Genomic DNA, 16,693 nt, shown 5'->3' with positions numbered 1-16,693 from the left:
TATATGTTAAGTGTTTTTGGATTGCAGTTAATTAACACAATCACACAGTTTTGTTTCTGTGTATCAAAGAAGTTTAATTCCACATCAAAAACTCAGTTTAGTTGTCTTGCCTTGAATTTTTTCCCCAGTGTCAGTTTATGTCCCTTGCACTGCTTGGTTGCTGTAGCTCCTTTCTTTTTATGTTTATATGTGTGTGTGTGTGTGTGTGTGTGTGTGTGTGTGTGTGTGTGTGTGTGTGTGTGTGTGTGTGTGTGTGTGTGTGTGTGTGTGTGTGTGTGTGTGTGTGTGTGCGTGTGTGTGCGTGTGTGTGCTTCTGTGTATTATGGTGGTGTAGATGTATCACTGCAACAAATACAGTATGTCTTTCTGTGCATCTGTGTGATTATGAATGCATTTTTTTTGCACGTGTGCTACTCTGTATGTAATTTGATCCCCGGGTGTCTCTTTCTTTAGCATCTGCTCCTCTCATATATGGCGGAAAGCCGATCCCCTTGGGTGAATTGGCTCCAAAGTCATATGACTGAGGAAATGCCAACTAGGTATTTGAGTGTGCGTGCTGCAATCACAGATTGCGTTTAACACCGTAGGAGGTTGGCTGAGGGTTTTACACTGGTAGTTACTGGTAGTTGTGTGTGTGTGTATTCTGGGGTACTAGCATGGTTGGATGGGTGTGGTTGTCTCCTTGCATCCCCTATAGGAGTTAAGAGGCTGACCCGCGCACCAGCCACTTCCCATGTCTGTACGGGTCCAAACAGTCCCATATGTCTGGCTTCTGTATTGTTCAGACGCAGTGGTAATCTCTAGTGTCTCTCATTTTCAGCGCCTGCGAGCCTCAGATGTCTGTCTCTCTCTCATCCTGTTTGTTTTCACATCTTGTCTGCCTGTCTCTCCACCTGTAATAACAGCTCACATCCCATCGCACACGCTATTCAGCGGCAGTGTCTTTCATTAACCGAGAATTAAGAAAAACCCCAATTAGGACCTTCAGCAGCATCAGTGATTGGCTGTGCTTGGTTGAGAGACACAGAGAGAGAGAGGGAGGCAGAGAGAGGGAGAGTTTTTTCACAGTTTCATTTTCTTGTCTGTCCATGAGAGACATTGAAAAAAGAAGTTCTGGGAGGTGCCGCTGTATGCTTCATGTCATGTAGACATTTGGCCCTGTGTCATTTTAGCAATGCCAGTAGCTGATTGCTGGTGTTAATGGGAGACTTATGAATGTGACGGAGAACCATGGTAACACCCTGGTTTGTCTGTGCCCTTAGCTGCTGTGTTTTGTTAATTCTCCCATCATGCATTTTCATCTTGAACTGCTCTCTACTTTGCCCTCCCCGCACCCTAAAAGCATCACGGGGACGCATCCAAAAATCTTCCAACACGCCCAGACTCATTAGCAGACACACAGAGAAGCATATGAATTCCCGAACCCACATTTGCAAACCCCTTAATATAGATGTAAACCCACTGACACATGCATATACTCTCTGCTTGTGTTTGTGTCTTTGTCTCTCCTCTAGTAAGGGCTGGAGGCTTTAAACTAATCTGTAGTGAGAGAAACGCCCAAGGGTGCCATTCTTGCTAATCAGGGTCAGACCAGTTTCAGTGTTGGCCAAGCCACAATGAAACCACAGGATTTAATCTGTGATTGTGTTGGTGCTCATGTGGTTGTACGTGTCCAGAGGTGAAGGTGTTTCCCTCCCATTTGTTTTTGTACATACGCAATGCTGCGTTCATTGCTGTAACTGCCCGCATGCCATTTGATTGAGGCGGTTGCCTTATTTTTGCAGTTTCAGGAGGCTGATGCAACCTGACTGACACTCTCTCTTGTCTTTCTATTTCTATCTCTCTCACACACAAACCAGAATGGATGAATCAGATATAATAACTGAGGGCAGCAAGTTGCAAATGAGAATTCTGTCATCATCCCAGTCAGTGTTTGTCGGACTTCAGTCTTTGTGGTTTGCTCCCTCATGGAAATCTGAAATTGACTCACCACATGTTATATGGTTTGGTTAGCCATTTTCATTTTCCATTTTGGATCTATTTTTAGTCATAGGCATACTTCAAGGAACCTTCCCTTACTTTAAACGGAAGAAAAAGTTAATATACCTTAGAAGTCAGGTTGGTTCACATTTTTTTCCAATAATTGACAATAAGAATGAAAATCTGTGATGTTATTTTTTGAGCTATAGCTTCTATCTGGATAGTAGTAATTCACTTTGTAAATCCGCTGTGGTCGTATAAGGATGGACAATTTTTCATCTCACAATTTTTTATCTCTCTCTCTGCTGTCTCTGACTGGAACACGTCACTCTCATTTCGACATAAATATTTAATCAAGATCATCAATATCATTCCTGTTTAATATCATGGGCTACTTAATGCTGATGCATTTCTCAACAGAGGTCATGTTATGCAGAAATATTGACTTCTTGAGTGGTGTTATGCTCCATTAAAGCTGTTATGGTTTTCTGTTAAATTGCCTTTTCCTTCCTCCTCAACGCAGCGATCAGTAATACAGTAGGGACATACTGTATATCTAACCTAAATGGTTAAAAGCCATGCAGGACATTTTAAGATAAGTGTATGTTACATTTTGTGTACAAATTGCCTCTGTTATCTCAGTGTGTTTCATCTGAACATTTCTCTGGTCTGAATGACCTCTGTTCACAAGTGGTTAGGATTAGCTGGGATCAACAGTAATGCACCATCAGAAAGAGCTTCCACCCTCTTGCCCCTTGCCCTTATTGAAATGATTAAAGCCTGTGTGGTCGTGCTGCAGCTTGGCAAGTGAATGACATGTGGTTACAGTGTGAGGTGACTATTGTATCACCAGGCCACTGCGAAGCAGAGCGGAAATAACCAGACACCAGTATAGATTTTTCCATCACACTATTTTAGGATGCCTACTCTGCATAGTCTTGCAGTCTCATCCATGCCTGTGTATGTTATGTATGTGCATGCATGTGCCATCTTCTTCAACGACATTCGCACAATTAGAGATGCATGTTGACCTCCATCTCAAGAGATTCCAGCAGTGTGTAGGGTACTGCATTTCACTGCTGTCAGGTGAAAGGTGTCTCTACATTTGGTGACTTTTGTGTTTTTTAGGCCAGCTGAAGGATTACATGGCTCCTCTACTCTCAGGGTTATAAAACCCACTCAATGCCCAATTGAATAAAATCAAAACTGCATTGCCATTGAGATAAATGCTTCGCTGTTTTGCTCTGTCTGTCAGATGCAGGATTTTCAACTCAGAACAGGTTTGTTTGTGCAGGTGCAATACAATATGAGGAAATCTAACTAAGAAAGTAGCACAAATGGATAAAAAACTTGCAGGCTATTTGAAGTAAACACAGCACAGGGACCTTCCTGTTATGATTTGGCTTTCTTTAATGTTGTTTATTTGTCTGTCTGTGTCTCAGTCTGTGAATTTTTGGTTTTTACACTCCCCCCTCTGTTTGCTCCTCTCTATTTCTGTAAATGTGAGCAACAGCGTGTTTTAAATAGAGGTAGATGGAGGATAATACCAATATAGATATTTCATATTGAAAACAACTGAAGTTGAAGAAGGACAACATATCTGATATTCGGGTTTTATATTAATACACAACATATTTGGATCCCTCAAATTTGATTTGAAGAGTTTTGAGGTAAGCTATTTCACAGTTAAATAAATGAAGTATCAAATCTGACAATTTACTTTCTGTAACTGGAAACATATACAGCAATACTGTTATACCATATCTTTGTTAAGCCAGCATCAGATGATTAAAGCAGCACACTGGTTCAGGCTGTAGTTTTTAGCTATAGAGCAGTGGTTCCTAAAAAGGATTGCAGGAAAAATCTTAAGATGATTAATACGATAGGACAACAGAAAAAATCTATTTTGGCTACACAGAGCTGTTACTTTTTTAAGACCTTCCTTGCTTTTTTCCTTTATTTTTTATGATTTACGGGATAATTTTTAGCCCCTTAAACCTCTAAAAGTTATTCAGTTAAAACCTTGAAAATAAGCAGCTCTTTAGTTTAACTGATAACAATTGGTGTATGCAACCTTGGGGGGGGGGGGTCCCATGAAGACTTTGCTTAATTTTTAAGGGGTCACAAGCCAAAAAGGGTGGGAACTTCTGCTATACAGAGAGTGCTAGGGTTGATGTACTGACCGTGTGCAGCGTGATCTCGGCAGGGCTGCAGCTATGCTTCTCTGTGCCAGACTGAAGTCCAGAGGTGTTTGGCTTGGCCTGAATCTCTGTTTGATCAGGCTGTTTCTGGAATACTGATTGACCTGTGCTGAGGCCAAATGCATTTCTCTCCTCTCAGCTTTAGCGTTTTTCCCTTGCTCCTCCTCCTGGTTACTGTCACGTTGTTCAGAAATTTGAACAGTTTCATTCCATTAATGGACTTTTTTAAATTCTTAAGCCTAGCCACATGTCCCTTTCCTGTTTACTATGTGTATGAGACAATACATGAAACAAGCACGGAACATTTTCTCTCTTTCTGTCATGCAGTACTTAAGAGGAGTGAGAGCTCCATTTGCCCTCCCTCACCTTTTCCTGTTTGTTGTCTGATCTCAACCCCAGTCCAAAGTTTACTCTCGTACATCCTCACCGGACTGTGACGCTGCGGACCTGTGTGAGGTTCACAGAGGTTGCCGACATTCCCAACATCACCACAGGTAGCAGCGAGGTGTCAGTGTCCAGTGATAAATTGCATGTATCATTCGAAAGACCTCCTGGCAGATTACAGATTACAGTACTTTGTCATCGACTACCTTGATCTGCCATTAATGGGCTTGTCAATAATACTCTTAAATGTACCTTATAGTATACAGTGCTCGAGAGCATGTTAGTCATAATGGTTACCTATCTGCATTGAAACAGCATTTGTTTTCTGCTGGGTCAGTTGAGGATTACATAGAGGAAATATTCCAGCTAAACTACATTACAGAGTATGAACTGCTATCACAACAAACAGCAATTTACAACGTATCTTGTATTTTTGTTGTTTGGTGGCATATTCTCTTATTCCTGCAAATATATGCCCTAAATTATGTAGTGGCTGTAATGACTACTAACAGGGCAGCCACAGTGAAGTTTAATAGAAAATTGTTTTTCATCAGTAAACACCAGGCTTTAGTCTCAGTCCTTTGAATAAAAGAAAAAAATTTGGGGGCATGCACTTTCATACTTTGGCATTTGACATTTGAAGGTCATTCATAAAAAGAAAATGCATCACAGAATAGGAACCATACTAAAGCGAACGGTAAAAGAGGTAGGATGCAAAAAAAACTTCGGGAACCTTCACCACTTTGTTTCAGTGTAACATGGAGGGTTAGGCTAAAAAGTGTAATTCTAATAGCCCATCCATTTATCTTTTATTTGCTATTACTATATTTACGAGCTCCAGGAACAAAATATGCTATTTAAAACACTTAGCAGATAGTCCGTGATAAGCTCCTCCCTTATCCCTGCTGATGGATTTACTAAAAGACATATTAAGAAGTTACTAGTGAATATAGCTGGAGGATTAAATCAATTTCAAACTGACATTGAACCCCTTGGACACGTGTATCTGGGGAGTAAGATTTAAAAATCTAATGAGAGGTGGCACAGAGAAAAATGTGCAGTGGATTACACTTGTTAAATTTGTTAGAGGCATAATGTAGCAGAGATGTTTGACATTGTTATGACATCGGTGAGTCAGAATCCCACCATCATGTAAAAATCCTGGCTCTATTCACTATTCTCTATTCTCTATTCACTATTCTTCAGTGTATTCTTCCGCCTCAGCCTTGGTCTCAGTTTCAAAAGAGGCTTTGAGCAGAAGGAGTCATTTTGCAGTGCTTTGTCTTTCTGCAATTTGGTGTGTAGTTCAACATCTCTATGGAAAAGTGTAGAATACCGAATGGACAACTATGGGATATACTGCATTTGTTAACAGGTACATTGTGGCTATTGATATTTAAATTATGAACTTTTTGTATTTCCCTTTGCTTTCAGTCTCTGTATTTTCTCTCTGTGGTTCTAGTCTTTCGCTTCTTCTCGCAGTCCACGTCCTTATAGGTTAGGACCTGCTAATGTTACTTCCCCTGCTAACCTACATTCTGTCCTCAGCCTTCAGGGCTTTACCCTCGCTCTGGTCCTGTATTCACTTCCGTCATGTACTCCGTCTCCATTTCCATGTCTGTCTCTGTCTCATTCCTCAACCTGATCCCCACACTCACCTTGACGTCATTTTCAGCCAGACCCTTGACCTAAGCACCTAGCTCTTTATCCCTATAATGACTTCAGACCTGCATGGCCAATGAATCCACCAAGCCCTTAACTGGCTCAGCACTCACTTCCCATGGTAATTAAATTGATCTTTCAATTTGCTGGAACATTAGCTGCACTATCTAGTACATAGTGCCTCCTTATGAATCAACCGGCTGCTGTGATCTGAAGGAAATCTCAGTAGATCATTGTGTGGATATTTTCATGCATTTTTTAATCTTTTTCCATTTGTTTCTAATATTGGAAAACCTACTATAGAGTGAAACCCATACACTTACTGTGCTCAAAGAGAACACTGCCTGTCCAGACAAAAGTCATATACTTCAGGTTCTGAAGATACATACGCTTAGGTTCAAAAAGTGCAAGTTTTCCAGCAAAGTGAACTATCACTTTAAGAGCTTTTACCAGCAGCTGAAGAGAGCCTTAATAAGATTAGCCCTGGCACTTGACAGCCACAGCTTAGGAGGCACCTCTACTGACCTGTGTGTCTCTATCCAGCAGAGAGTGTGCATGCGTATTTGTTTGTGTGTATGTGTGTGTGTGTGTGTGTGTCCGTGTGTGTGTGTGTGTGTGTGTGTGTGTGTGTGTGATTTTAAGATTGTGTTTGTGTGTTTGACGGGCATGTCTGTCTTTATGTGTCTATACATGAACATGAGCATAGCAAGACATGTCTGTGCAACATCAATCCTCTCAAGTCAGAACGCACACTGTATATTATAACTTCCAGGGCAGACTACCTCTGCTATACACAGTTTGTCTATATCACAGAAGACTTGTGCCACTAAGGAATTTGGAGCATCCACTCAACCCTTCAGCCCTTAAAAACCTCTGCTTCACCTTTTCTACCCTAAGGCACTCCCCTGTCTTAGGCTGTTATTTGGGATGAAACAAGCTTAAAATTACAGACTATGATTTGAACCCCAGAGGAAAACAATTCCTCAAACAAAAAGCCCATGGAATCACTGGAATTTCTCATTAAAGTTTTTACCTACTTAGCACTTAGCAATGTTTAACCTGTGTGCTTAAGGCAATGCCAAGGACACCATACCCACAGGGAAGCTGGGGCTAGTTAGGGACAGTGAGGAATAGAGTATGCGGCGCTGTTGTTGTTCATCTAAGGCATCGCTTTGCGAAAGCCAGGCACCTCAATTTTAAACATTTAAGTTGGCATTAATATCATAATCAGAGGTCTGTTTATTCTCAGGCAGACAGCTGGCAGTTAAGAACCCCCCCCCACCCGCCTCCTTCCCTCATGCCACCCTCCATCCTTCCCTTTTGTTTAGCTATTCCCACCTCTATCCAGCCTTTGCCTCTGGACCTCAAGCCACTTTACATTCCCAACATATTCCACCACCATGGCCTATCGTCAGCAGCACAGACTTGACCTGATCATACATCAGCATTATAGTCAGTGAACATTTACAGTATCTGCGGCCGGGGAGTCAGAATCACAAACTGATGTCATTCCATATGCCGTGGCATTGGGGGAATAATAGCTAATGACAAGTATGTCAACAGAATGTGTTTTACCTCTTATCTTCTGTGTGGGATGCTGGAGACACTGTTTGATAGCTCGTAAATCTTAACCATACCTCATTCAGCTTTATGACTTTTTGTAATTTTATGACAACAGCTTATAAATATGATGTTGTATTAGATGACTGATGTTTTAAGATTATACATTAAATTGCATATACACACAGAATCATGATTGGATACAATAATTAGCTTATTATGTGAATCCACGATTGATTTTGAAGACATAGCTGACTCAATATAACCTCTCCCTGGAGAGGGTGCACACCTCACATACACCTTTAAGGTCATATTCACATTTTTTTTCTTTTTTAAAAGAAGTGCTGCCCAGTTTGTGGAAAATGGAATTAAACTTTTGACAGAATATGGTCATTTGCTAAAAGGAAGCACAAAAATTTGTGAATTTTGAAATTAGACAGTATAAGTTTGGTGGTCTCTGGCTTTCCAAAAGAATGCATAAATGAATGTGATACCAACAAAACTTGAGGGTTAGCTGCCTGGTGAAATTAAAAATGGTCTGCAGCCTTTTTGACATGCAAGCATAGATCCAAAGTTTTTTAAACTGGAATCTGTTTTTATAAGGCATAAACCATAAACCTGTATGTCTCGCCAACACAAAAGCATTTATGAAATAATACATTCAATAGCTTTTGACTACTGCACTGCAGCTTCTTATTCCATTGCGGTGTTTTTCTTTTACTGTTGTGAGCAATGGAGTGATATATCTTCATTAGGATATAATGAGGCAACAACAGCTGGTCACACACATGGAGTTTTCCAACTGACTGTAGATAAGACAATCTACTGATAACCAAGCAAGTAAACAATAACCCCGGCCTCTCTTTCCCTTGCACTCTGTCTGTCTGTCTTTTTCTTTACTTTCTCTCAGGCTTTATCTAGCGTTGAATGTTTTTCACTTAAACTCACACTCTGCTAACATGCCCATCAACCATTGTCAAATAGGCCTGCTGTTACACAACACACTCTCTTTCATCCCAGGGTGCTGGCCCTGGCAACACATCTCAGTCAGAGTAAGAGACAGACATAGATGTGTATTTCTTTGCATTTGCTTGTTTTTCACTGCTTTTTTTTTCATTTAGGAATGCCAGTTTCCAACCAGCACAATTCCCTTTAGCCTCTATTCATTCCATTCTCATTCTTGACCTTTGACCTCTGAATTTTCTTCCCAAGGGAACAAATTTGAATTCCTGTGTTGTTGCATTTTTTTTTGTCTTGCACTCCTGCAAAACAAGAATGTCTGCCAAAAACCATTCTGCTAGACCAAAAAACATAATGATGTCATGTTGTAGATCTACATACATACAGTAGATGTGGTATGTAATGTTTGTTCATGTGTGTGTGTGTCAGGGCTGAAGGTAGAATTTAATCTCTCATACTGCTATCAGTTCCATGGTGCTAGAGGACTGTTTTGAAGACCCACTGCAGCTCTGACCTACTTGTGTCAGTGTACGAGGCTGTATGTAGACTCTTTTTCATTGAGTGTCTGTTGCATGTGCGTGTGTGTTTGTTAGTACGTTTGTTCGTGTGTTCGAGGTGAACTCTGTGGACATGGGGAGTGTGAGAAGCTGGGTGTTTTGACAGCTTTAGAACAGTTCCAGTACAGTGTTGGGGCAGGGGGTGTGAGGGCCTGTTGGATATTCGGGTGAGCTGTAGGGGTGAGAATAGGGTCAGTGCAGGAGCGGACAAGAGGGAGTGAGATGAGGTGAAGAGTTTCATTCCAAAATGCTCCATGGTCATAAAAATGATACTTGATATCCATTGCTTAATATTATATAAACTCATGATGTCATCTGAAATCAAGCCATCTGAGCCAGACACTTGCATCATTTTGTAAACAGGTAGAGAAATTTGCCTTTAACACCAGCAATTATTTTGTAAGAACACGTGTCACATTTACAAAACAGATTGTTGATTGCAAGATGAAGCCTGTACTGAAGGTGTGATGAAAAATGAGATGAAGAAAAAAAAAATCCTCTTGTCATATTGGATAGAAACTGTGATTTACAGAACTTGAACAAAATGTTAATCATTGGAAATGAACATTGGAAGGCACTGAATATACGGCAGACTAAACTGAGTATTTGTCCAACCAGCAGGAGACTCCTTATCGAAGTACCCATGCCAAAGAATGATCTCAGCTCATTCTCCCAACTTTAGTCTCACCAAAGTGTAAAAGCTATGGGAGTAGACTTCCCACACAGTTAATGAAAGAGCGATGAAGCTCGTAAACAAAGCCACACAGTCTTTTTTTGTACTACTGTAGCTGAAAAGGCCAGACATCACCTCAGCCTGTACTTCTTGAGAGTTCTCTCACAAGTACACCTCTCCAACAAAGGGGCCGCCTCTCCACATTTCTAAGCCCTCTCAGTGCCGGTGCTGTTGAACCCCTGCTTTCTCCAGCAGCATTCCAGCCCATCTTTCATGCTGTTTCATTCTGGCCATGCCAGCCAGGTCAGGGGGGCAGTGTTTTCTCAGGGCTTCAAGACAACACGGGACACATAGATATAAAACACACATCACCACTAGTTGCACATTGAACTCCTGTTCACTTAATTGTGGTGTTGGTGTTGCTTTGCTGCATGTGAGCTTTTAGATATTGTGTGCAAGAATGTACATGACAACACACATCTTTGTGAGTCTGCAGGGATGCAGGACTGAGCAGCACAAGGATCAAGTAACAGACTTGTGGTTTGCTATTGCATGGTCCTTCTTGATTTAACTTTTCACTCTAGGTGTATAGTCTGACCGCTGATCCATACTATGATCTTCCACAAAGATGTAAGCTCTTGGTGAGGTCAAATAATGTAGCGAAGAGTTGATACCTCCTTTGTTTCGGAAGGAACAGTTCCAAATTGTACCAGTAGATGTCTGTCTTCAGTCTTCCAAAGTCATGTAAGAAAGTTAGAAGAAAGGTAGATCAGACTTTCCCAGGTTCCCACATGACCTAACACTGCAAAATGTCCCAAATGAAATGCTAGATAAAATGTAAACTAATTCAAATTCCGCATTCACCTCTTATCTTCAATTCCAGGCATGGCTATAATGAAAGGCAGATGGGCTCAGAAAAAGGTTCCTGTCTTAAAACATGTCTGGGCAAAGTCTCCAGTTTAACATCAAATTGACAATTTAAATTCAAATTAAAAATAGTTTCGCAGACAGAATACTGGGGTATTTTTGCCTCTTGGCAACATGGCAGCATTTTTCTTCTCTGGTACAGCTTAACATTCCAGAAATGGATTCCCAGACATTGAAACCCTGGAAAAATATGAGGGAGAAAGGCTAGATATTTCCCACAGCAATCCATGAAATGCCTTTTCCCTTGGCTCCTGTGTCGACTTTTGTAGCAATACACGAGTGTTGCTATGTGGTAGCTAGTTGCTATGCCCGAACACCTAGAATAACCATAGAGGAAAAATTCTCTCCATTGTCCAGGAGCAACAACCACACTATTGCATCATTTATGTGGATCTTAAGTAGATATTAAGCTAAAATCAGATGGATAATTAGAATTTTGCACAGTTAACAATAGATTTTTATTCATTTTTGGTAAATGTTTGTTAAGGTTTTATTTTTTGGGGGGGATTTTTTTCTTAATGTGACCTATTCCTTCCTTGTCTCTCAGTAATAATACGATGATGAGAGAGTCTACAACCAGTACAGTGGTGGGTGGGAGTGCTCCACCAAGCAAAGACGGCACGCTTTGCGGGATGTGCTGAGTTAACAGGGTGGCCAGAGTACAGATAACGGGGTGGGGATACTGTAGGCTCTGCGGGATTCGATTGGCTCCTGTGTCCTAATTTCTGATGAGGCCTTACATGCTCCTCCTCAGGTCTACTATCCGACAGCTTAAGACTTAAATAATGCTTGTCTGCAGTGTTAAGCCGTTTTTGCCATTTGATGGCTGTCCTTAGTCGTGGAAAGCACACGGCACAGCACAACTGAAAATTCAATAAAAGAATGAAAACGCGAGGGGGGAAATGTACATGGTAAAACAATGCACACCCATATGTTGCTGTATAATTTTACTTTTAGTTATAAAGAATTTCTTCCATGCTGTCGAATCTACTCCCAAACATGTCGCGGCCGTGCAGCTGGGGGTATTGACTGCCGCGGGCATAGCCAAAGAGCCCCGCTATAGGCTTCTTTAAATTCTTTTTTTTTTCTCACGGCACCTGAATGCACCACAAGAGGAGCTGGGCGATTTGTGTTGTGACGCGCAGTCGTGGAGGCGTGCCTCTCAGGAAAACAACTGGGGGAACAACAACAGAGCAGGGGGTGGCTCCGACCGGGGAAGTCTTTAGGCCAGTTGTGCTTAGACTTGATTGGGACAGGCGACCGCTTAAAATCGAAAGGGCACTACATCAGGGCTGCGGCGGCGAGTCCATGCTTGCTGAGTCCTGAGGCGCTAGACCAGGGGGGCGGCGAGGGAGAGAGCAAGAGGAGGAGGAGGAGGAGGATGTGACAGGGCAGAGGTCCTGTGCGACGCCCGCAGTTGTGTTGCGCTCCCCGACGACGGGAACACCGCGACCACCTCCTCCATTCTCCCGCGCGTCTTTGTCCGGTTTGAGCGACCGGCTGAACCACCAGCAGAGTGGCATGTGGGTCAGCTCCGGAACCGTCGGAAGGTAGGAGCGGGTCCTGCAGGAATAATGGGTCACATGCTCCCAATGCCATTCTTGTTGTGCACAAAGCCACACTCTGTTGGCAATATCCTTTACTCACCGGCTGTATTCTGCTCATATCGTGGCAACCTATTGTACATAATGGGTTTTTAATCTCCTTTTATATCCCAGTAATAGTTCCGGGGGCTCTCGTATACACTTCGCGTGTATTAAATGACTATTTCAGGAAGAGATGTCACAGTGGCAGATTGCCGTTTTACTGTTTTTTTTTTTTAATCCCACACGTGCCGCACAGGCTGCTGTTGCTATCGGAGCGTCCGACTCAGCGTGGTAGTGCAGCGGATGGGCTTGGCACCTTACGCAAGACTTTTTATCAGCGCATCATTTGGGATGTGGGCTCACGTCCACCTGCCATTTCTCAACATCGATACGTGAAAGACATCTTGCCCCTGCGCTGAATGCAGTGTGTATCCCGCCTTCCAGCCCCCCACCCCCCCAGACACCGGTGACAATATAGTGGGTTGACTGGTTTGTTAATTTTTTTTTCCAAAAAAAAAAAAAATATGAATGAGCCAGGTGGTTGTGAATGGCTGCGGGGAGAGGGAGCACACGAGGAGGTTTTCATTGATGAGTGTAGTGATCCTACACCATAGTATTTAGTGGAACCGCTTGCAGTCAGAACTGTGACAATAGATGACGCGCGCGCACACGCGCACGCGCACACGCGCAGTGCAACGCTGATCCTGTAAAGTATGTCGTCATGAGGGGGATTGCGTTGTGCAGGTAGATGCGTGGCTGGCGAAGGAGCCTCTCAGGATAAAATAAGTGAGGAGTTTTTAAGCTGACCGCATTTCATGTCCGGTCATCAGCAGTTAGTCATATCTGCAGGATGTCGGTGTGTAAACAACGTGGCACTCTGGCTTCCCTTCCATATTGTGCAATCTTTGTGTTTTGGCCAATATATTTTTTCTCCTGAAAAGCTATGTATTAATGGCTACCCTGTGCCTGTGACTAATCTTTCTGTGGAAACACCGACTGTTCTACATTGTATTGTTAATTTTAACGTTATTATATTATATTTACTTTGGTCTACATAACTCTCTCTCCACATCCTGATCAAAATGACTGTCAGTGTCGGGACATCACCTAACCACTGCTTAGCATATATTTGAGCTAGAAACGTGCTTTGACCAGTACGACTTCGGCTGTGGTTTTAGACCCCCACGACCGTTAATGAATCAGTGATCGGGGCTGTCATTAGGTACACCTTTGGATGGATCTGGAGCGGAGCTACTTATTGTCCTGGTTAGGCACTACGCCCAACACTTTGACTGTGTCAACAGCTTTGAGATAACATAGTGCAGCACTGACAGACCCACATGGAAGAGTCAGCCAGCATTGGATGGATGGCTTGAATGTTCGGATCCCTGTATCAGGCTATAGTGGGAGGTACACAGGGTTAATAGAGCTTGAAATTATGTATATGTTTTGTGCTTTATGTGTTTTTTTGTTTTCAGTGTTAATACAGTATCTTAGAACATGGACCGTAGAGCTTTGGTGAGAAAAAATATTTCATATATTTAACTGCTGGTGTATATGTTTTTAGACTACGTAGTGTATAATAGTCTGATAATTAGGGTCTAGGCTGTTTTTGAGTTATAAGGACCAAGGTTTTATATTGTAGCCTATTTTTTAATATTTGTTACATTAGTTTTAAATCCTCTGTTACATTCGCAAAGTTTAAATTTGGCCTGGAATATCATCTTCCAGACAAACCTAAATCACCTCCCCATTGACAAAGTTACAATAATATTTGGGTCACTTACTGAATCCTCTGTTTCAGTGTCACAGCGACTCACCACTGCCATGACTCAATTTCGGAGAAAAAATACAAAACACTACACCTCTAATTTTCCAAATTCCCATATGGAAAAATGAAAGCATCTATCAAGGGAGGTAATGTGAACATTATATACTTTATATCTAGAAAATGTTATCATTGTTGCATATTGAAATATCAGTATCAAATGATGCTGTCAAACATTAAAAATCAAGCCAGGGTTTGCAGCGCTGTTTGAAAGGACCTGTGCTAATATGAAACCGTATGCACTTTGTATGTAAACACAGCATTTTGTATATAAAGGTAACAATTTAGCAAGAGTAGTTGAGTTAAGACTTGCACTGTCAAAACAGAGTCAGTCACACAGTGCTGTAATGGTCAATGACAAATGGCAAAGGAATTGACAGCTCATCTGTTTATTTTATCAGAATAGTCCTGAAGGGGAAATAATAAGAATGGGTGATAGAGCAAAAGTGAACAACAGACAGAGGAGATATTTTATTTATATATATATATACATATATATAATCTGTATTGGAGGGGATACTGAAAAGTATAAGGGCGTGAAATAGAAATGAGAGAGAGAGAAACAAGTTAAGACGGCAAGAGAGATGGATATAAAGAGTAGTTGGAAAATATGGACACGGGAGGCAGAGGAGGAAGATTGGGAAGGATAAAAGAAATGAGGGCATCAAGACGAGCCTGTCTGTGTTTACAAAGCATTATTGCAGCAGGGAGAAGAGAAGAAAAAGGTTTTCTCAAGCAGGCTGACATGCTGCTCCCAAAGCCCCTCTCATTTAATTAGGATAGATGCACTCACCTCACCGTCTGCCACAGGCCCTGCATTAACACCAGTACCATCTGTAGTGGGTGAGGCAAGTATGTGCAGGCATGCATGCGTGTACGCATGTCTGTGCTAATGTGTGTGAGTCTGAGGTCTACTGTCAGCCATCCAGTAAGCCAAGCTGAGGCTACAGAGCAGGTTATGTAACCAGTCTGTGCCAGCTGTGCCTGTGGCAGTCAGTGTCTCAAAAGCACACTTTTAACAAAAAATTGTGATTAAAAAAAAATTGGGTTGCGTTCATGATTGCACGTCCCCATAGTTTCTTCCAACAATTACTAATGGACACTTTGACTATGTAGTCAAAGTGTTGGCCCATGTAGAAAGTGGGTGGTTTTTCCGCAGAGCTGGGTGGAGGAAGTCGAGAGGAAAGCAGCCTCATCATTACATTAGGGTGAACTCTAGCCCATAGGAGGAGGACAAAAAAGAGGCGGATGGGGGCTGTGGAGGGTTTAGGGATGAGCGGTCGCTGCCGGTGGATTGCTATAAGTGTTACATAACAGAGATAGGGAGACAGAGGGGGAAGCAAACTGGTTGTGGGAGGGCTGTCTGGTTAATTCTGCTCTTTGTCTGCCATCTAGAAAAGTGTAAGGTCATAGATATAGATAGATAGATAACCGCTAATAAAAGGCGTGGAGGGGGCATGATGTTTGATTGCGAAAGAGAAGACGAAGAAGAGCAGTAGTGGGAAAAGGTTACTGAAAGACAATGGATGAAGCAAAGGATGGGACGCCTGAAGTGCGAAGCATTATATTTGAAAAATGAATAGAGAATGAGAAAGAGAGCGAGGTTGTTGTTGTTGTTGTTGAGTTTGTCAGCGGGTCCAAAGGTGTGGTTGAGTGAGCACAGCTGGGAACAAACCTGACAGACATAGACAGACGGAAGGATAAATGAAAGGATTTAGAGAGGAAACCATGGATACGTATAAAAAAACAAGAGGTAAAGATGCCAGGATCTATGTAAGAAGAAAAAGCTGTGAGCCATCTTCTTATGAAACCCCCTCTGTCCTTGAAGCAAAGTCATACTGAGCAAGAAACTGTCCAAATTATGCATGAGTTTCTTTGTCTGTCTGCTCCTCCTGCAACGAACACACACGCACACAAATGCTGACTCAAACCCTGACTATCCAAAGTAAACAAGAAGGTCGGTGTTTTTGTGTTGCGCAGGCGTTTGAGTTCCGGTGACAGTGTTCCTATCTCTGTGGTCTTGCTGGCACTCATCAATATGTCACTATAAGAGTCGGGAATACATGCACACATGCACAAAAACTGGGACAGAATCTCCTTCTCTCTTTCTCACACACACACACACACACACACACACACACACACACACACACACACACACACACACACACACACACACACACACACACACTTTATTGGTACATTCCAGCACTTCTTTGTCCTTACAGCCTCTTTTGCTGCCTTGTTGGGAAGATAACACTGGCCAGTAGGTGAAGTCTAGACATCTGTGTACAGTTCACTATAGGTCGTTGGCTAAAAATGAAACCTGAGCTTTACAGCCTCTCTTTCTGCTCGTCTGAGCTGCACTGCTCTGT

At 42.2% G+C, this 16,693-nt stretch overlaps 1 protein-coding gene across 5 annotated transcripts in view; it reads left to right on the top strand.

Moving 5' to 3' along the window:
* rhobtb4 (Rho related BTB domain containing 4) overlaps positions 1–16,693 on the top strand; it is a 44,413-nt gene that overhangs the window by 4,193 nt on the left and 23,527 nt on the right. Inside the window, exon 1 of one of the 5 annotated variants that reach the window (XM_040154484.1) lies at positions 11,877–12,454. The exons of the other annotated variants lie outside the window; for them this stretch is intronic. Within the exon in view, the coding sequence (XP_040010418.1) occupies positions 12,426–12,454 (29 nt within the window). The 5' untranslated portion in view covers positions 11,877–12,425. Of the gene's footprint in view, positions 1–11,876; positions 12,455–16,693 lie in introns of those variants that run through there. 5 annotated transcript variants of the gene reach the window in all.

The sequence above is a fragment of the Xiphias gladius genome, chromosome 19 (assembly GCF_016859285.1).
Source record: "Xiphias gladius isolate SHS-SW01 ecotype Sanya breed wild chromosome 19, ASM1685928v1, whole genome shotgun sequence".
Lineage (NCBI taxonomy): Eukaryota > Metazoa > Chordata > Actinopteri > Istiophoriformes > Xiphiidae > Xiphias > Xiphias gladius.
This window is presented reverse-complemented; position numbering and strand designations above follow the sequence as displayed.